The 20297-nt window shown below is 53.2% G+C and overlaps 2 protein-coding genes across 22 annotated transcripts in view; one reads left to right on the plus strand and one right to left on the minus strand.

The window, feature by feature from the left end:
- The window catches only part of LOC142087402 (protein CBFA2T3), a 305429-nt gene that overhangs the window by 185791 nt on the left and 99341 nt on the right, over positions 1 to 20297 (minus strand). For 18 of the 21 annotated variants that reach the window (XR_012675443.1, XM_075161626.1, XM_075161627.1 and 15 more), the window contains one exon: positions 707 to 851. The exons of 2 other annotated variants lie outside the window; for them this stretch is intronic. Coding sequence is in view for 15 of the 19 variants with exons in the window: in XM_075161626.1 (XP_075017727.1) it covers positions 707 to 793 (87 nt within the window). In the remaining 4 variants the exon portion in view is untranslated. Of the gene's footprint in view, positions 1 to 706; positions 852 to 20297 lie in introns of those variants that run through there. One more of the 21 variants, XM_075161621.1, reaches the window with a different exon arrangement.
- The window catches only part of LOC142087404 (large ribosomal subunit protein eL13), a 192603-nt gene that overhangs the window by 24233 nt on the left and 148073 nt on the right, over positions 1 to 20297 (plus strand). The window lies entirely within an intron of this gene.

Consider the following 20297-nt stretch of genomic DNA (forward strand, 5'->3'; position numbering starts at 1 on the left):
TTCTGCACAGCTATTTACTGGAAACTACCGATACTGAGAAGGATGAAAAAAAGCTGCAGGAGAGAAGGCAGAGCTTAAGTCTGGAGCAAAACGAGAATCTGGGAATGAAGAGGAGAAGTATGGACTTACTTATCCTTAAACTCAGATTTCATCTCAGTAACCTCACCTCAAGCCCAGTCAAAACCTAAACACTTCCAATAAAACCCCAGAAGCAGTCATTTCAGCAGAGCAGCTCACACGCCGAGTCCTGCTCAGGCCACACTCAGAGCCCAGACTTCTGGGTGAAGCAAGACCAGCCGAGTCTGACACAGACACGGCATTTACAGCCAGAGGAGGAGGAGGAGGAGGAGAAACTCCTCCCTCGCACAGCACGCACTTGCGAGATCACTGCATTACTTGGTCCTTCCACAGCTTACTGCAGAAAGCCTTAAAAATGCACAGTACTTGCAGAAGGGAATCTTCCAAAGCATCCACCCCATTGCTCGGACGAGTCGGCTCTATGCGGCCGCAGCACTTCCCGGGAAGTACTGCAGCCACCGAGGAATAAAGCGGACCCCATCAGCTGCCAGAGTGCAATACACAGACTTGATTCCGGTGATAACAGCCCACGGCAACCTCCTGCCACGTGAAATACTGCCGTGGCTTGAAGACAACAGGCATAAGGGGCAGCATCCTTAAAGGAAGGAAAGTGAACCAAACACGCTACCTTTTTCCCCGTTTGTTTCTCCACCATGTCGTTGCTGAGAGAGAAATCTTCTGGCTGTGGTGTTTTAGAACACCCACCCTTGGGCATCGTTCTGCCTTCCTTACTTGATCTTCATTTATGCTGCCATCGCCTCATCATCAACCGTCTGTTTAGAGAGAGGAAAGGAGAAGTTAGACATCTCAAAAGGATCTTTCCACTGGGGGAAAAAAGGCAAGACACTTCCCACGGGGGTAAACCCCCACCGAACTCTTCAACGGCAGCACCAGGATGGCAGAGCACCTCCAAATGCCACGCACCGCAGACCAGAGCCAGCAAAACCGCTGCTGGCTCCTGCCACCTTCCGCACGGGAAGCAAGCTGCGACCTGCAGCTGCAAACACGACTTGTTTCATGCACAAGGGAGAGCCTAAAATGGATCATGCCCAAACAGAGAGCAATATCCCTCCTGTCCTTCATCTACAGCATCACTCCAAGCCTACATAAAGCTTCTTGCAGCTACAGCTCCGTCCAGAGTGCAGGGACATGGGGATGGACCCTCCGGGTACGTGTCTGGGGCAGGGACAGCCCTGCTCCCCCCTTTGTCACGCTGAATTGCCAGACACTCGCAGGACCCACACGCACATCATTAAATTACAAAACCTACTTATAAAATGCACTTTTTGAGCACGTCGCCATTGTGAGACAACACCAGAAACCACCAAGAGGGCACAGCATTCCCGGAGCGGTTCGCCACGGGCTCCTCACCCCGGCACCGGCGCTGCCACCGCGCCTTGGCCTAGGTAAGACAATTTGGAGAATAACAAAGCGCTCCCTGCTCCTGCCATGTGTTGCCTGGTTACAAGGCTGAAAAGACAACTGACATCTGAAATACAGCAAAGCATGAGCTGCAACAGAGATCAGAAATACCGGCTGAAGCCAAGGCAGGCAAGGCCTTTTTAGATGAACAAAAATATCTCCTCTCCCGAGACCAGAGGCTAAAAAGCATCCGTGCAACAGTATATCTCCGAGAAGTGACCCACATCAATCCCTACAGCAAAGGTCTCGTTGTACTTACGCTGAAACGGCATAAACAGGCACCATTTGAAAACTCTTTCCCCAGCTAATTGCCACCTGACAACACTACACATTGCACCCATTAACTTCTTATAATAGCGGCTGGGTTTCTGCAGAGCTACAATTGCAGGAAATTGTCCAGGAACAAAGTCATGCAGCGCTCCATCACAGGATGGGAATTCTGTGGGCGGGGAGAGAGAAAGAAAACAGAGGAGAGGAGAGGAGCCAAACTCGCCCGCCCGCTCGGGGCTGGGGGATGAAGCAGCGTGGACCTTGAACCGTGTCCCGGGCAGCACCAGGAGAGCCCAGCACCACCTCGCCGGGCGCTGGGTCCCCGCTCCTGCGGCGGCCGGGGCAGGACAGGGGGCTAAAGGCTGGAGAGCACTAGCGTGGTGCCTTCATCAGCCTTGTATTTTAGAAGTTCCCTGGAAATCCCTTCGTAATTTACATGTTTCATTTACGCTTCAGAGGCTTTAGGGGCCCTTTGGGTTGGTTTGTGGTTTTTTTTTAAAAAAAAAGTGATTCAGAGGCCCCATCCCAGCCCTGCAGCAGCACAAATTCCCAGACCAAAGCACCAGGCACAGACAGTGCTAGGACATCCCGGCGCTGGCATTTTCAGCAGAAGCCTGCGCTTTCCACGGCGGCTAATCCTCTGCCCTAACTCCTTCATCTGGGCTACGGGAGGACAGTCACCCGTGTTCAGGAACGGAGGCTTCGGGGACTGAGGCCTCTTCGTGTCCCCCTGCTTGACACGGGGACAAGCTGCCGTGCTGAGTTTTGTGACCCCCAGCCAGGAGCTCCCAGCCCTTTCCTTCTGGATGCGAGAGCAGGAAAGGATCCGAACTGGAAAAGTCATGAGCAGGCTGATCAGCCCTCCTCATCGCTGCAGCTAGGAAGCAAAAATGGGGGAAAGTGAAGAAAATTCGGTATACCAACCCAGCATGCCCATAAAGAGAAAATGGAAAAAAGAAATTCTTCCGTTAGAGCGAGGGAACGACTGCAGAAATCTGCGTCTCCAAATTTCTGCTCTTCATCATTTGAAGGACCTGCAGCCCAGCACAAGTGCCAAAGTTCAAGCACCGCAAGGGCTGACTGAAAACAGCACCTTAAAAAGGCAGCTCAGCCGTCCTCGGGCGCGCTCGGCGCCGGCAGAGAGAGGCTGGAGCTCGCAAAGCCTGAAGCCAAGAGCCAGCAGCCCTGGCCTCAGTGCTCCCGCACACCCAGCCAGGGGTTCACGGGCTAACAAGATGTCACGTTTCACAGCAGCGCGGCTCTCCTGGCGCTGGTGATGCTCCGCCGAAGGCATCGCTCCGCAGCCCGAGGTGCCCCCTCCGTGTTGCGCATCAACGGGGTCCCAGGCGCTGCAATTGCTTCCTCTAGAATTAGCTTCAGCCATTTACAGCCTCAAGAACCTCCCTCTGCCAGCTATCATTAACCAGTTTGTAAAGTTTAAGAATTTTTTCCCCTCGGTTTCACCTACCGGTGCTCGTTAAGCTGCAGATAAAGGAGAAATGAGCAAGTGCCTGGGAGGAGGCAGGAGCCCGCAGGAGCACTGGGTCAGTGCGGAGGACAGAGTCGGCCACCTGAACAGATTCACTTCAATATTCACTGCAAATCTAAGAAGTGGAAATTCAGATGACGTGCCGGGCAATGGAAATTCATTTGGACTTTGCAAAGGATATTAAAAACAAGCAGCTTCACTTATGCCGGTCATGAGCGCAGGGACCGCACGGCTGGGACCAGGGCACGCTTTGCTCCCGACCGTGAACAGCCAAAAATTAAAAACACGTCGTTTCCAGTGCCTCGCTAAAACTGTTCCATGGCCTGCACGCTGTCAATTTATTCTCGAAAAAATTCTGCCCACTCCCGACGTCTTTGCGGCTGTTTGTAAGCGGGGTAGGTACCTATTCACGTGGAGCTTCGAAAACCTGTTTAACTGAGAAAAGGCCAGACGGATGCCAGATTAATTCTGCACCCCTTCTGTTCATCTAGCTGACTCATTACACTTGGAAAGCTGGCTGCCTCTCCATGTAAACAGAGCACTGGCCTGTTTAACAGCTTGGAGGGAGTATTACATTTGCACAACAATTACCAACAACGCTCGCAGTCTTCGTTTCATTTTTAAGCACGTTTAATAAGAGTCAGAAGGGAGGTACAAATTCCCGGTTTGGAAGAGCTATCCATCCCCAGCTCGTGGGAGCGACGGCGGAGCATTTCAAAGTCGCACGTCTAGGGCCTGCAGAATTACAATTTGGCTTCAATCCCTCCTAATCTGGGAGTCGGACAAGCCACCCCCTTTCCACGACACCCTCTCAACCTCACCTCCCTACCAGGAGACAAGCATCACCCTTCCTATTTTGTAAACAATTAACTAAGCTCCTTGAACTAGATGATTACATGTCTGCCGCACAATAAGAAGTGGGAGACGGAGTGAGCTCAACAGAATATAATCCCTCGCACTTCTCCGGGAAAACAAAGGAGCTGTTTACCTCTGGCCGGCAGCCAGCCCCGGCTGCGCACGACGCCTTCCCCGCGCACGCCAGCCCCTCGCCGGGCCGGCAGGACCCCCCCGCGGCCGGCACGGCGCGGCTCCCGCGCCTCTCCCCTGGGAAAGCGGCTACGGAGAGGGGGAGTCTGCCCTGGGACTCGGCCAGCCCGGACATGGCAGCTCCCGCCGGTTCGGGACGGCCGGCTCCAGCCAGCGGCCCCAGGTGCCGGCAGGGAAGGCCGCGGTGGTTCCAGCCGCCGGAGCATCGCACGCAGGACTTTGCCTGCAGGGAGAGAGCTGGAAAAGTGGACACGACACCCAGTCCGGTCACCCTGCGCGGCAGGGGCTGCCAGACGGGAGGGTCGGGGCCCCACGGCACCCCCGAGCACTCTCCGGAGGCTGGAGAAACAGGACTGTCGGGAGCACGACCAGGAGCGGGGCTGGAGCCGTGCCTATCGAGGCGGGCTGGGAACGGCAGGGCTCTGCAGAGCCTGCCTTGCCCGTGCACGCACACACACGATCCTCCCCTCCCCCCTCGCTGGGGCGAGGAACCAGGCAAAAAAAAATTTTTTTTTTTTTTTTTCATTTCGCCCAGGGCACACCAAGCCAAAGCCACACACTGAGACCAAACATTTCTGTGGAGGACCTCAAAGGCAATGGTCCCAAAAGGGACGGGAAGGGAAGGGGGGGTTCATCTGTCCCTCCGACTGCAGGAGGAGGAGGAGGAGGAGGAGGAGGAGGAGTGCGCTGCTGGCTCATGCTTGGCCCTGCGGGACCAGTCGCACCCGTTAGCCAGGACCAGGCTCCCAGCGAAGGCAACGGGCAAATCGGGACGGGCACAGATGTACACGGCCGGCGCCTGCTCTCAGCCCCAGCCAGCCGACGCCAACACCGTGCCTGACAGGAGAGGCGCTTCCTCGTTAACCAACCCAATGGATCCGCTATACATTTAAACCCCTTATCCCTACCCCTCCTGCCTTCGCGGGCACAGCGAGCAGCATCCGTATCTGCGACAAGAGAAAATGCAAACACCACCGAAGTCCTCAAATGCTTCCAGATGTATATCCAAGGTGGAGCGACAGCTCTCCCTGGCTCTGCCCGCACGACAGGCTGCCCATCCCGTCCCGTCCCCCCGACCCTGCCCGCCGCAGCGCCCGCACGGGCCTTTGCGCAGCCTCTCCCGCCCTGCTGCGCGCAGACCAGCCAGGCTCCTGCCATCTCTATCTGAAGCCACAACAAATTAGCTCATACCCAAGATCTGTGCATTGGAGCCTGCCCATCCCCTGCCAGCTTGGAGGAAAAAAGATTGTGCAGACTTCTTTAAATGCCAGACAATAAGAAGAAAGCTGGCTGGAGGCTCTTACCCATTACAAAAAACTCAAATGCAAGGATGGAAATTAGAGGCGCAGACGTTATTTGCACAAATCCAACACATTTGTTTGGTCTGAAAAGGTTGGAATATGAACAAGCCCCATTGAAACATGAAAATTTTAAAACCTCAGGCTCCTTTTGAGGACTCTGTCCCAGAAAAACAGGTGCCTTCAAATCTTTGAAAATCGCCTTAAAATAACAAATCACACAGGTCACATCCAAAATTTGACACACAGCCCCCCCCCAGCACTGGAAAGTGTGGGGAGAAAAACAAAAGTTGAGCTCCTTCACCATGCTGAACTGTGCCCTTCTCCATCACCCTGCTGATACCTCCCCGAGACCTTTGTCACCCCAGCAAGGGCCACCTGCAGCTGTGCAGCACGGCGGACCTGCTGAGCCCGCACGAACATCACGGTGTATGTCACCAACAGGCTGCTCGTTCAAAAACGCCACCGTCACACCTTCAACCCAGCACTGCCCGTGAGCATCCTGCTCGGCGCTGTTTTGCCGACGTGCTCCCAGCACCACAGACCTGCTCCTCACCAGCTTTTCCTTTACCCGTTAGGCCTACGCACTCATGATTAGTACCTAGAACTGCTTGTGCGCGCCGGCGGGACGTGCACTTTGGGGAACAAAGAACAATTGTTCTTTACACTCCAGCTCGGCTCCGGAAGAGTAAAGTCCATCTTCTTCCACCATGGGTACATAAGCCCAGGAGCAGCAGGAGGCCTGCAAGCCAGCAGTGCAAACACAGGTGCGTTTCATTCAGCAGCCTTACAATGGGCAATCACAAAGATTAGCTATTAATAAGATCCTGCAGCATGAGGTGCTCATTCTTACAGCCATTACCAAAACAGGGAAAATGGAGTGATCTCCGCATTTCCCTGCTCTGAACGCAGCCGGCTGGAAAGCACGCTTGCCTGCTGCCACATCTGGGGTCACCCCAGTTTCACAGCTCCGCCGTGCCCTCACCTTCAACCCAACATCTTCTTTCTTTACCCTGGGGAACGTGCTCTCTTTTTGTTCCTGGCTTGTCAAGGCGCACATCGCTCTTCATCAGGAGTTCTTATAGATGAAACATCTTTCTTCACCTCATCGCATGGCTTCTCCTCTCCTGTTCTCAAAATCAGTACCTGGTCCCCACAATAACAGCCCTTTCTTCCGCCTTTCACAAATATTTATTTCGCCTTAACCCACAGTGCTTCCTGACCTCCTGATATGCCTGGAAGTACTCACATCTGGATGTATTTGCATGGGGCTCAGGCAAGGCTTGCTTGCTTTCTCAAATACACGCCGGCCAACTAGACTTAGTAACACAAATTAAGGCAGCTATTAGTATCTCAATCATTTGTGAAACAGATGCCCCTTCCCGGCGTTTGTTAGGACCCGCAGAAAATAACACAGCGGAGCAGCTCAGCCTGCCGAGCGGTTTGTGCATGTGGACGTGCACCCACGTCTTCAAGGACCACGGTCAAGATGATGCTCAAGACCTCGCGGGCACCGTGAAAGTCCAACCTCTCAACAGTTCTCCAGCGATGACTCGCTACACGAAACCATCCCTGCTAACGGGTTGAATTCAAACCACAACCCCCTACACACGTAACCTGCGAGTGTCATTTCCTCACCCGGCATCTGAAGACTGGGCAATGGTCTCAAATTATGACAACTCCTAAGTTTTTCTATTACACTAAGTGTTACGATTTAACAAGATTGTATTTGGAAATTTCTGCCCAACTACCCTGTGATTCAGAACACTCCAGCTGGGACCGTTCTCGGGATACACGAAGTCCAAAATAAAAGCGAGCCCTGACAGTACCCTGAAACCACGAGCAACCACTCTGCCTGTGTGGTTTCTTCGGGAGCAGTTTTTCCCACAAACCCTTCCCTCAATTATCTATATGCAGCTGCCTCTTGATATTGCTACATTTCTGGATGCCGCTGATTATCTGGTTTCTGGCCAAGGTTACAAAACTGTTGTTTCAGTCGATTCTCCGAGCTGCGGTCTGGGAGCAGCATCAGCTGTGATGAGGAAACCTTTGGAGCGGCCGGCGTGTTACAGGAAGGCTGGAGCAGCGTACGGCCCTGCCGCACCAACATTAGTCAGAGTGGAAGAGCCGATTACGACACCGTTGTCCTCTCGGTGCGATTGCGGGATGGCTCCGGATCACCGGCTCAGACCAAAACCTGCCAGAGAGGGAGGACTCCGCGCTTCGCCCACCTCCTCTCTGCTTCGCACAGAAACCCATCGGGCTTCAAGCAGGGAAGAGCTGTAATCACGTCTGCCAACACCATCATCTACCAGACTTCTTGCACATCAACCTCCTTAAAACAGCGATGAACTCCACTCGGATATTCCCACTGCTGCTGCATATGGGAGGAAAAATATTTCCTTAATTAAGTACATCCCAAGGACTTAAACAAAGCAAGACTGTGCACCTACAGAGTGATCGCAATGCTAACTTTAAGCAGACTGCACAGTGTATTGCATGCCACATGCATTTAAGAGGAAAAAATGCAGCCCAAACTATCCTGCACACAGAAAACAGGAAAGAAACGCGTGTGCCGAGAGGTATGAGAAGTGCAAAGCCTCTACCCGCAGCTCACCGCGACGCAGGCGGGGCGAGCCTCCACGGCACACACGGTTCACACAACGTGCTGAGAGCCTGTCCTGAAGGTCCCACCAGCGGGGAAAGACGGGGATTCCCCGGGGCTGCTTTATCCTGGCAAAATTTAAACACCACAAATCTGCGCAATCCGCTCCGTTCCCAGGACAGTCTGGGGAGCCGGGCTCTGGCCCCCCCGTGCCCGGCAGGGAGCTACGGCTGTGGCTCGCTGCGGTTTGCTCTGCTGAAGTGCAGCTCAAGGGCTTCATGAGCATCAGCCAAGCCCCAAAAACGAGCTGGGCCCGATTTTCAAGACGGAGAAACATGTTAGCACAGACGATTCCTGACCATCACTGTCCTTGATTTGATGCCGACTAAATCGCAGTGAACGAAAAGGCAACAGATGAAGCAGCAGCGACTGACGGTGCCCTGGCAGTGAGCTGCGTCACCTACCCCACGACCCGGCGGCAGCCCGGCGACCCCGGCGCGAGAGGCTGGCAGGGTCTGCTGGCACGCTCCGCTCCGCTGGGCCGGGCTGAGGCTCCTCCGCGCTCCCCACCTGCGCACTTTCCATCTTCCCATTCCTGGCACGAGGGACTTGTCCCAAGGGGAGGCTGCGGGGCGAACACCGTTCCTACAGAAAGCTGGTGTCGGCCCCTGCAAGCCCCATCTGCTGCTTAGCTGCAGAAAGGGAAGGCTCAGGAAGGTAACAGAAAGCAGAATGTGTTTGTGCTTTATTTTCAGCCGTCTAAATTAGCACAGGCGCCTCCGTTACGTGGCTAAATCACCAATAACTTTGTGCCTTGTTCGCCTCCGGGAACGCGGAATCTGCGCTGACGTAACGCAGCTGGGCCGGGGGCAGCAGGCAGATTTTACCAGCGAACTGAGACCCAGTCCTGTGAGTTTGGGCTGCTTTAATTAAATAAATACTACATATTCCTAGTGTGTGTCTTTGCATATACATATGTACATGCACACACATGCATGGACAAACACACGCACACATATATAACGTACATACGCACTGCAGTAAAACCCCAAACGAGACTTTTGCTCCAGTCCTGTCCAATTCTCTGCGTTACATGCTTCATTATGTAAAAGTCTAAGACACAGACAAGCTTTTACTACAAAGAAACCTACATGACTTAAACAAGCCCTTAAACCCCAGAGGAGATGATGACCAAGCACGTTAATTACATGAGAAAGAAAGAAACAAAAAATACTTTGCAAAAATACATCGGAGGTCTGCTACGACCAGCCTCACGCAGCATGGGCTGCGCGGACGCCAGCTACACCCTAACGAAAAGCCTGCTCGAGCCTTGGCGGATTTGAACAAATGCTTCGGGATGTCCACGTTTAAACTCGTGTTCAGTCCACGATGTCGCAACAGCCGAGTAACATCTTCTCCCAGCTGTGAGCATGAAAGACCATGGTAATCTCAGCAAAACACTTCCCTTCCTCCCCGTTCTTGCACAATTCTTCCCGGTTTCCCTCTCCCCGTCTCAGCAGCCTCGTGCCCACTGCAAACACGCAAAGCTTCCTCCAAGCGTGGGAACCTCAGGAATATTGTGGTGAATTTAGGAGCAAGTACTAGGCGACAGAACAAATCTCACACATCACCGCTTTCCAGGCAGGGGCCCTGAAGGCATCAGGCTTTGGGGAAAAAGCAAACACAGAACTTCACTGATTTACTCTTATTTGGGGTCTGCGAACCCAGCCGTTGTATTTTGGCCATCTGCCTCTTTCTCCTTTTCAACTGAGGCCAGTGGGTTCAAGACCAATGTTTTACCTATACACAAACCACTTTGCAGCAAAACTGGTATTTGTTTGCCATACTACTGGCAGCTTTTAAATGACAGGGCAAGAACTGAATAGAGATGGACATTAAAAAAAAATCCACACCACTAGAAGAGACCAGAACCATTAAGCATCATTCCAGCAGAGAACGGAAGACGGCGAAAGCTTGGATGCTCTGATTTTCCGAACTAACCAGAAGACTTCAGTTATACAGGACTCACGTTAGAAGTGCCACATTAGCCTTCCAAACCTTCTAATAACACACTGCTCAAAGTTTTATTCACCCCCCAATGTCGGAAACACACAGGAAGGATAATACCCCCTGACCTAGTCTTGGCAAGAACCTGCCTTTGAGCAGAGAGGTGGAGCGGGGGACCTGGAGCCCTCTCCAATGACTGCCAGGACATGGCACAGGCTTCACGCATGGACTTCTGACACTGGGCTTTGGAAAACCGGCCTCCTAAACCCCAAAACACCATGGCGGCAGATCCACATCCTGAGAATATCCACGGCATCTAAGCTAGTTTCTGCTCTGAAGGAGTTTCCTTCTCCAGTAACAAACCCAGGGCCGTAAGCAGACAGATCTCCCACCTTCAGCATGTGCAGGCGTCCCGGTCCACCACGAGGTGCAGCAGCCAAATCCACCGCCACCACCAAAACCCAGCGTAGGGCAATGCATCAGAGCTGCAAACCCACTGTACTCCCAGCGAAACACCAAACTCATGTGATATTCTCCCTCAAGATATGGAAAAGATTGATTCATAGCTCACATTAAACTGGGAAGTCTGTAAGCACGAAAGGAACTCGGGGCGGGGGGAATGTCTAGGCCACGTAAAGTTTCAGTTTTCTGCCAGGGCAGCACTCGGACAGGGAAGCCTTTCTCACAAAAACACCACGCATCACGGAGCAAGCACGGCACGCAGCCAGCGCCGCGCAACAACCGGCTACGGAGGGGGAAAGGCTTCTGCCGGTTTCAAAGGTCTGTGCGGCGGCGCAGGCGGGGAGGGAAGGGGGACGAGCGCTGCGGAAGGTCTGCTGCGCAGATTTCTGGGCTGCAGGGCAGCCACACACACGGTGCTGCGCTCGGAGCTGGCTCCACGCACAGTTTTGAACTGCTAATGCTTCCTCCCCGCCACCGCCGCTCCCCCTCCCGGCAAAACTGTCACCACACTTTTCGTACTACTTAAAAAGACGCCGTGGCCCCCGAGCCCCAACACGCTGATAAGAACAGTGGATTTCCCAGATTATTTCAGCCCGAGCTGGAAGCAGAACTCCGTCTGTAGCTGCGCGTCTGCTGACGACAGACCACCGCCACGCTGCTATTTAACAAGCTGTACGACAGGAAAAAAGCTTGCTGTGGCTTCTGTGGGGCTCTGCGTGCTGCAGCCAACGCGGAAAAAAATGAAGCGTGAGTTTCTCCAAGCAAACCACATGCCCTCCGCCGCAGGCTGGCAGGCGTACGGGGAGAAGCACCTTGCCCGTTACCTTCATCGCTTCTGCTCGTCTCGTTTCAGAAGCCAAATTCCCCATTGGGTTTTCCCGTCCCTGGTCCAGCAAGCGGTGCCTCGCTGCTGCAGGTGCCGGCGGGGTCCCTGCCCGCGGCCGCGCCGATGCCAGGAGGCTCACGCCTGGCTCAGCACACCGCCAAGGACCCCGGCCATAAACACCTAAGAGCAAAGTGGTCATCCTCTTCCAGGGGACGGCAGGAGAGGTTTGGGCACAACACAGTCCTGCTGCTGGTTTGCCAAGAATCAAATCAAGGTTAATTCTCCACAGATCTGCAACCCTCCTCTCTTCTTCCTCCATCTCCATCTCTCAAATTACAGTGCTTTTGAAGGTGATCTATTGTATATAAAGACATAGGAATGCATTTACCAAAACGAATATATTCTTGTATGGGGGAAATTCAATCTTCTCTACAAAGCTATTGTTGAACATATCATCAGAACGGGAGTGATGGAAAGCTGTAAAAATGGGCCTGCTTTAACAGATCATTTCCGTGAGGATGTGGGCCCCCACCCTTCAAAAAAACCCGAGAACCCCTTCTGACTTTGGGCCTAATTAAGTTACACGTACACGAGGCCTCTTGTAAGACAATTTGTTATAAAGCTACTGCTTACACACTCGCTGAAAACCGAGCCAAGTTAAGAATATCTGGAGCTGCGTTTCAGCAGCTGACCAGACACGTGCCGTGTCGGGAAGCAGGAGGCTCTGCAGATGTCCCTGTCCCACGGCACATCCCCACCGCGGCTCGCCCAGGAGCCCGAGCATCTTCAAAAAGGCAACATTCAGACAAAACACGTGTGGCAAGTTGGGGGAAAAAAAACCAGATTCTCTGCCTCCTCCCTGTCTTCCTTAAAAAAGGAAGGTCTGTCTCCCAGCTGCGTGCTGGATTCGCCTGCCTCCCCCAGGCCGAGGAGCCCGACCTGACAACACGACACTCGGTAGCAAAATTTGGAGAAGGGAGGGATCAAAGTCAGGCTTATTGACCCCAGCGGGGAAAAAAGAGAAGCCACAAGTGAAAGGTAGCCTCTGCCGGAAGAGCAGCCCAAAGCCAGTCTGCAGATAGATCAAAATAAGACGTTAAGGAACCCGGAGCGCCAAGTTTTGGAGTGTAAGTCATTAGGATACAGGCAGGAATGGTACAACCGGAGTGCTACTATTTATACCTGGTCCCCCAGGTCTGCGCCAGGCTGACGTGGCTGGCACCGGGCAGACCGCGCATGTGCTTTCATCAGGATCGCAGCAGGCAAAGGAGACCTTTTCGGTCCTCCCGGTAACACTGCATCAAGCACCACACACCTGCGAACCACAGCCTCGAGAGGTGAGCACTACCAGCTTCTGTCTCCATATCTGAGGACTAAACCTTCTCACAAGCCGGGATAGAACCCCGGGCTGCACGGCGGCACCCAGCCCGGCACGCAGCCACGCCGAGCCCGCTCCCACCCGCGCCGGGAGGCGGATGCCCGCCGGGACACCAGCGGAGGGCTCGGCCCCGGGAGGCCTCGCGAGCAGGACGGGAGCGTCGGGCTTTGACAGTCTTGGTGCTTCGTGCTCTTGGCTCGGTCCTTTACCACACGTACCTGTGCAGTGAATTAGGGCGCAGAAAATGGCTCAACCAGGTCTACGCCTGCGAACTGCTTTTACCCCCCAGCCAAGCACAACGGCAAGGGAGTTGGAAAACACCAAGCGCTGCAGTTCCCACCCTCTGCATGGTGAAGCCCTGCCACCTCCCCAGAGCTTCCCGCGGACCACGCAGCCTTACCAGCAAGCTCCTAACCGAAAACAGCCCTGCAGAGCCCGGCCAGCTCTGCGGACCACTGCCCAGTGCTCCCAGAAAACACCGAGGTACCACAAACCTCGAGCTGGAGGATACGGGACTCGTTAAAGACAAGGGTATAATATGACATCTGAATTCACCAGCGGGCTCCTCGGCTGCCCGAGCGGTGGCATCGTGAGCTCCACAACCTGCAGGAGCAACACTGGAATTTCAGGGCTTCGTTTGGCTGTTTACCTGCTTAACTGATTGGCATCAGCAGAATTAAACGCTCTGCATCGGAAAGGGGTTTTACAGCCTGCACGCTCCGTGCTGGCTTGGGAGAGAGCATTTCTCATGGCTGGGCACATCCCGCCTCCCCTCCCAGCTCTGTTTACCCACGATAGCAGCCCGCTGCCCCGGCTGTGCAAACACCGGCCCCGGGAGCCACCGGCACCCGCGCAGTATCGCGGCAACGTGGCTGAAGCCAGCTTTGCAAACTCACAAAGTGTGCAAATTAATTTCATTATCCGCTCTTGCACATCATGAGGAGGGAAAACAAATAACCTGCCTGAAAGTACATTCTAGTAATTATTAACACGGCACAAGTTAACCCCAGGGGAGTGGGAGGAAAGACTGGCCGGAGAGGAGAGCCTGGCACTTGCCTGTTCGCTAGAGCATGCAGCACGTCAGTACTTTTTAAATATAAAATCCAGCCTTATGCTGCATTTTGTTCCCTGTTTAGCCCAAGGATTCTTCATTTGCTTGGCTGAACCTACACATTCTCCCAAACGTTTTCCAAGTAAAACTGACCATTGAAATATTTCACCAGCAAAACTCTTCACTTCCATTTGCTTTTGCTTTGACGTCTCTCTTCCCCCCACAGACGCCCTGAAGGCACCCGCCCCTTCGGCAGAGCTGTCAGGATTGTACACGAAACCTTCTCTGGCGATGACGAAAGCCCAGGTATGCACTGAGCATTCTGGTTGCTAATTTACTTTAGATTAAAAACATCCCTCAGCTTAGCAGCGATGCTGGTCTGTACCAGTAATCCCCCACCCCCCACGCACAGGAGAGCAAACGCTGAGATTTAATACCCTGCAGCACACAGTAATTTAATCCAGCGCTGTACGTCTGGATTATACAGCCCTTTCCCCATACCAACAGGCACAAACCCCACGTCGTCACAAAATGTGTTTATGGAGCTGGAATTTTTGCTTGTGGAATTCATGCAATTACCCTAATTCTCAGCTCCTCTGTCACCCATGACAAAATGGCTATAGATGACAACGAACCCACGGCTCTGCCACAACAGAAAGTGTTCCTGAACGCTGCACCATGCACAGCTCCTTCGCCAGGAGCTGAGGATTTCCCCCCTGCCTGCTCTGGCTGCCTCCCTGCAACAGGGCACTTGGAAAATACCCTCCGAGGTGCCCAGTTTGGGGGGATTTAGCTTCATCGTGGAAAACTGAGGGGATCTCAGCTTGGAGGAGAGCCTGGTAGACCACTACGAACCTACAGCAGGGCTGTGGCAGAGCTCCAGCAAATCTTAAAGCGTTATTAGTAAGGCATTAAGAGGCACTGTCAAGACAGATAGGCTTTAAGGTAACTTTACAAGGCAGTTGTCAGGGATTTCAGGATGCGCTGGTTGCTGCAGCAGCTCAATTTTCACTTTAAAAAGACTGTTGTGTGAGCATTGTTTTACAAGGGACCTCACAGTAATAAGCCGAGATGTTTTTCAAGGTAGCTAACGTAGCCACGTTTTAAAACCCTGCCTGGCATCAGCACGAAGCGCCTGCACGCACGCACGCCCTGCCAGCACCGGGGTTCAACCAAATTAGTCAGAGCCCAGTTTGGACGCCGTTCCTGTACAAACCTGCTCCTGCAGGAGCGTTCAGCTCCCTGCAGACACAGCCTCGGGACGGAGCAGCCCGACCCTGGGAGCACAGATACACGCCGCAGCCGTAAGCCCGAGACAGGCTCTTCTGCCCCGTGCCCCGGCGCAGCCTCCCTCCCCACCGGGCTGCTCCATGCTGCCGGAGAGGCCGTTCACCAAAGCACGTCAGTCGTACGCTCCGGTCCTCCCTTCCCTTGTATTATTTTTGGAAGGAAAGAGCAGGCTGCATATCTACAATACTTGAAATGAACTCCCCAGCGGTTCCAAAAGCTTTTTACTCGCCATGTTTTTGAGAATATCAATATAAACGGCACAGCAATTCTTTCATGTTCTTCTAATGGCTAACGGGCTTGGTGTGCGTGTTGCTCTGCAAGTCAGATTACCCTGAACAGCTCAGGAGCGCAGTGACCTTCAAGGGCTTCCCCAGCCTTCCTTCTCCCGCCCCACCAGAAACCACTAACGAGCAAGGAGAAGCAGCGGCTCAACATGGGACCTACGTGCTCCATTCGTATCACATCACCGTATCTCACTGCCCGCCTACATAGGTAGAGGTCTCCACTGACCGAATCCAAAGGTATTTTCATGTCCCCCTCTATTTCCAAGCAGTTTCTGTATGACCCATTCACTGTCACAACCTATTTTCACTAAGTTAAATAAAAGTGGAAGGATTTGAAACCAAGTCACCCATTCCTTTGGCATTAGCTTTCTGGGTTTGTGTTTCATTTTCTCCTTTCTCCCTCTCCCCTCAGTCCTCCCAAAACAGATTTCCCATTACCGCTCTGCATGTCCCCACCCCGCTGGACCCTAAAGTGGCCACACGGTTTTACAAGAACAGCTTTAACCAGCATGTTTAATCCAGCTTGCTCCTTTTTTTTCCCCCTTTTTTTTTTAAATCAGCAGTACAGTTTTCCATAGTCCAAGTCAATGTGGAATCAAAGATCATCCACAATACCATTTCCACTCTCTTCCATTTTAAAGGCACGCTAAACATTTCACAGAGCACAGAGGCAAGACCCTTATGCCGTGAAGAGGGCAATTTTCTGACTTTCTAATGTCAGAAAGCACCTGTTTCTAGTTCTGATGGGCCATAATATACTGTCCATAACGTGTGTGTGTGCAGAGAACGCTGCCGGTCCGGAGCTGGAAGCAGGCTCTCCGACCTCCCAGCCCGCTCACCACAGCCACGCTGGACGGACGGGACTCGCTGGGTCGGGGCACTTCACCCGGCTGCTTTTCTCCCCCATCCTTATTCTTTTGCATCTTTAGCACGTGACTTAAGTCTTAAGCTGAGTTTTGTCCCCATTTTAGTGCAAGTTAAACACGCTGCTGCTGCCATCAGCCTAAGGGTGTGAGTCACAACCAAGCCTGCATATGAAGCAGTTTATTTAAAATTCAGGGGAAAACGTTAACACCTCAGTACTGTACGGGTAAAGTCTATCTCCACCCCATCGCACGGAACTGCTGCGCTGCAGCAGCTAATCAGCTGGGGTGGCTGAGCTCTGAGCCGGAGCTGGGAAACATCTCCAGCCCTGCCCATTCCCAGCAGCTCCCACAGCCTGGCCTGCAGCACACGGGGGCTTCATTGACTGGTGTCCCCCCAAACCCACCTTCTACGCAACGACAGCAAGGGAAACACCTCCACGAAGTGCAAGAGACGAACAGCAAGGAAAACTCTAAAGGCAATTACTCCACAACATGCTCTGAAATGCAGTTCCTTCCCGAGTGGTCAGGGCAGGCTCAGGCTCGGAAGGACCGCTGAACATAGCCCCTGTGTAGAAATTACACCTGGCAATGTTTCATAAAAAATGGTATTATTTATTTGTTTTAGCAAACTCTAAAATTCTTTGCTACTCTGAAATTTTCTGGTTCTGAGTTCCATGGTTTTTTTCAGTGCTAAATTGTCCCATACAATTAAAAAAAAAAAAAAAGTTGTCATGCTTTCTCTACTACTCACCTCTGATGGCTACCCTGTAAATCTATGTCCATGAAGAAGCCTTAAAAACTTCAAAAAAATAATCTTAACTGCAGAGTTAAGTTTGCTGATCACGGTGAGCAGCCATTAGACAAGAGCACAGACAGCAAACAGGATCACGACACCCAGTAAAGGTCAGACCCACGCCGTTTACTTCTTCATTTGAGATGAGGACACGACCCAAGCCATCTCTCATTCACCTCCGCTAAACTGCACATGCCTCCTCCAGCCTCCCCTGCTCTGCGCTTCTACCGGAGTCCCTGCCCGGGGACCTCACTGGGATATGCAATTCCTACAGCAACACTGCAAGTTTTCAATACGCTTTTCAGCCTTTCTAATGACTTCCTATCCTATTTTCTTAACAATTATCTGCTTTCCAGTGAAATAGTGGTTTACACTGTTTTTCATGGAACATTGCTATGGCTTCTTCCTGCTTTCCATCAGCCATTCCAATGTAACTCACTTCAGATCAAGGAATTTATCCGCCTTTAAAACATTTTTGCAATTTTTTAGGTCCAGTTCTGCTGCCAGCCCGGTTTCCCTCTGACGTGCCCGCACACCACGGCGCAGCGGGCTGCAATGAGGGGTGGCCGCCTGTGTCGCAGCCAGAACAGAAAGCCGCTGCTAACATCCAGCAGCAGTTCCCTAAACTGCGTCCTGAATTAATGCCGGATCAATAGGCATTTGGGCGACCGAAATCGCCGTTACCGCTGCCTGCCTCTGATCGACTCAGCCCCGTGCCGCAGCGGGCACTCACAGCTTCGCGTGCCAAGCATTGCTTTTGTGGGGACCGCTGGCTGAAGCCGCCCCTGCTTCCCCTACCACTTGCCATCTTATTCCACCAAGTGCAATCATTTTCGGGGCCATGCCCCGAGCTGAATCGCAGAGCCTGCCTGGGTTGAAAACCCCTCTGCAGTGGAGTTCCTCTGAACTGTGTCAGCTCTTGGACTTGTTCTTCTCGGCGGCTGGAGAGGCAGGATGGTGACGGCACGCACCAGCACCACCTCGACACCGCTCCGAGGCCCTCTCGTTCTCCCAGGCTTAGCACATGGACACCATCCAGGTACTGATGCTCGCAAGAAAGGTAGCTCAGTGTGGTGGGACTTGAGGGCAACATCTCCAACCCACACTGCCCCCCTAATTTGTCACTTGACAGAGGTCAAACAAGCCTTCATAGAAAATAGCTCGAGTGACAAGACTCCTTAAGGCCAGACATCAGCTACAACTGGCTTAAATGCCACTCGCTGACAAACCCGTCCAGTGGTACTCCACCGCTGGCTGCTGCACCATACCAGGAGCCACCAGAGACGGACCTCTGGAGCCTCCTGTCCCAGCCACGGGGCCCGTTGCATTTCAGACCTTTCCCGAGGTCATCCCGGAGCGGAGAGCGGAGCAGCCTCCTGCGCCTCCCGGCACGTCGGATCACACGGTCCGGCTATTCCAGGACTGCATCACTCGGTGGCCACCTCCCGGTGCCGAAGGGGACAGGCCCAATTCATTCAGTCTCTATAAACCCCTTCACCTTAGAGCCTCATGACTGAGATTGAGAGAGATTAAAAATGGCTTTTGCAACACAAAGCATAATTGTTTATTTTAGGTACCAACCAGAGGGTGTAAGGACAAACCGTGTGTTTCCTGATCTCGCTATTTTTTTGCAAGCAATGGTACGTCTCAGCCACCTCCGGCACTACTCGCTTCATCCCCCAAGCCCTCTCCAGCAGATGCGCTGGGCACCACCGGGTCATTCCCACAACCTCCGCGCTTTTCTGGGCCCAGAGGTTCACTAATGCCACCAGCTCCCAGCTCTCCGCGGCCAGATTGTGCAGGCTGAGATTACCCACGGCGCAGAGGTGAGCCAGCTCGGGGCTGTCAGCCGGGGCGCGGTGCTGCCCCAGCACAGCCGAGCTCCCCCGGAGCAGGGGAGCTGTTTCCACGCAGCGCCCGGCCTCAACTAACACATCCCGCAGGACCGGAGCTGCTGCACGTCGGCGCACGGCCGACGGGCACGCCGGCAGCTCCCGCCGCACAGGGACGTTGCACGAGATACAAGTGCCACGCTGCAGCGCCGGGTGCCACGCTGTGCCGGGAGGCACCGGGGCTGCGCAGGAACTGACCCCGGTAAGAGGGGCAGAGCTTCGCCGCCGCTCTGAGCCCATGCAGGGTTCCTAGGCTGCGCCTGTGCCATGCACCCAGCACACCCCATGATATTGGGATATATGGGATATTTTGGTATTGGAATCACAGCAAAACGTGGCTACGTTGGCCCTCTGTTAGGATGAATGACAGCAAATTGCATGAATCTGGTATCCTCCTCCAGACTGCAGGCTTAACCTTTGGACGAACAAACCGATTCCACCTGGTGAGAGCCATGCAGAAGACGCTCCCCCATTAGCCATTTTTCCCTACTGCCGCAAGGATTTACGTGAGTCTCTGTACCCACTTTGTGATGGATTAATTTACTCCGGCATTAGATCAAAAGGTTTTATCAAAGGAACAAATGGAGAACCATACACTGCTTTCATAAAAGATACTTCCCAGCGCATCAGAGCTTTGTTCCAGGCTCTCGATGATGACACTTTGCAAAGGTTGCTATAAATTCTGGGATTTTATGCTTACTTCATGCACAGCCTTTACTTACAGCTCCTCTGGTACAAGCTTCTGCAAATTCCTCTAACGTGCAATGTTGTCCTGCCACAGCAATCAGAAACACCAGGCAAAACACTCTCTCCAGGCCTGGCTGTCGTTGAACAGCAACGATTTGCTGCGCAGGCAGGTTTGTGAGCTGGCTTGGGGCGATGAGAGCACCGCGACACTCGGAGAACAACAGCGAGCACACATGCGGACGCTGAAGGATCCCGACCTTTCTGCTTCTCCCTGCGTCACCTCAGTCTGGACCTTGGGATGATTCCCATTCCCCACCCCTCGCCAGATCCTCCTCCAGGCTCTCCCCTGCTCAGGCTCAATTACTCTGTTGGTCAGAGAATGAGAAAGTTCATGTTTCAGCCTGCTGGATTTGTGCAGGTCAGTCCGAAGAACCGTTTATTTTCTTACATTTTACATTACACAACTCTATTAGGAGAAGTACATTTAAAAGCCATTCTTAACTGCAGGCTGGGACAAAACAGCGCCGTTATCACTCCGTTAAACAAAACATC

This window comes from Calonectris borealis, chromosome 12, assembly GCF_964195595.1.
Source record: "Calonectris borealis chromosome 12, bCalBor7.hap1.2, whole genome shotgun sequence".
In the NCBI taxonomy this organism is placed as follows: domain Eukaryota; kingdom Metazoa; phylum Chordata; class Aves; order Procellariiformes; family Procellariidae; genus Calonectris; species Calonectris borealis.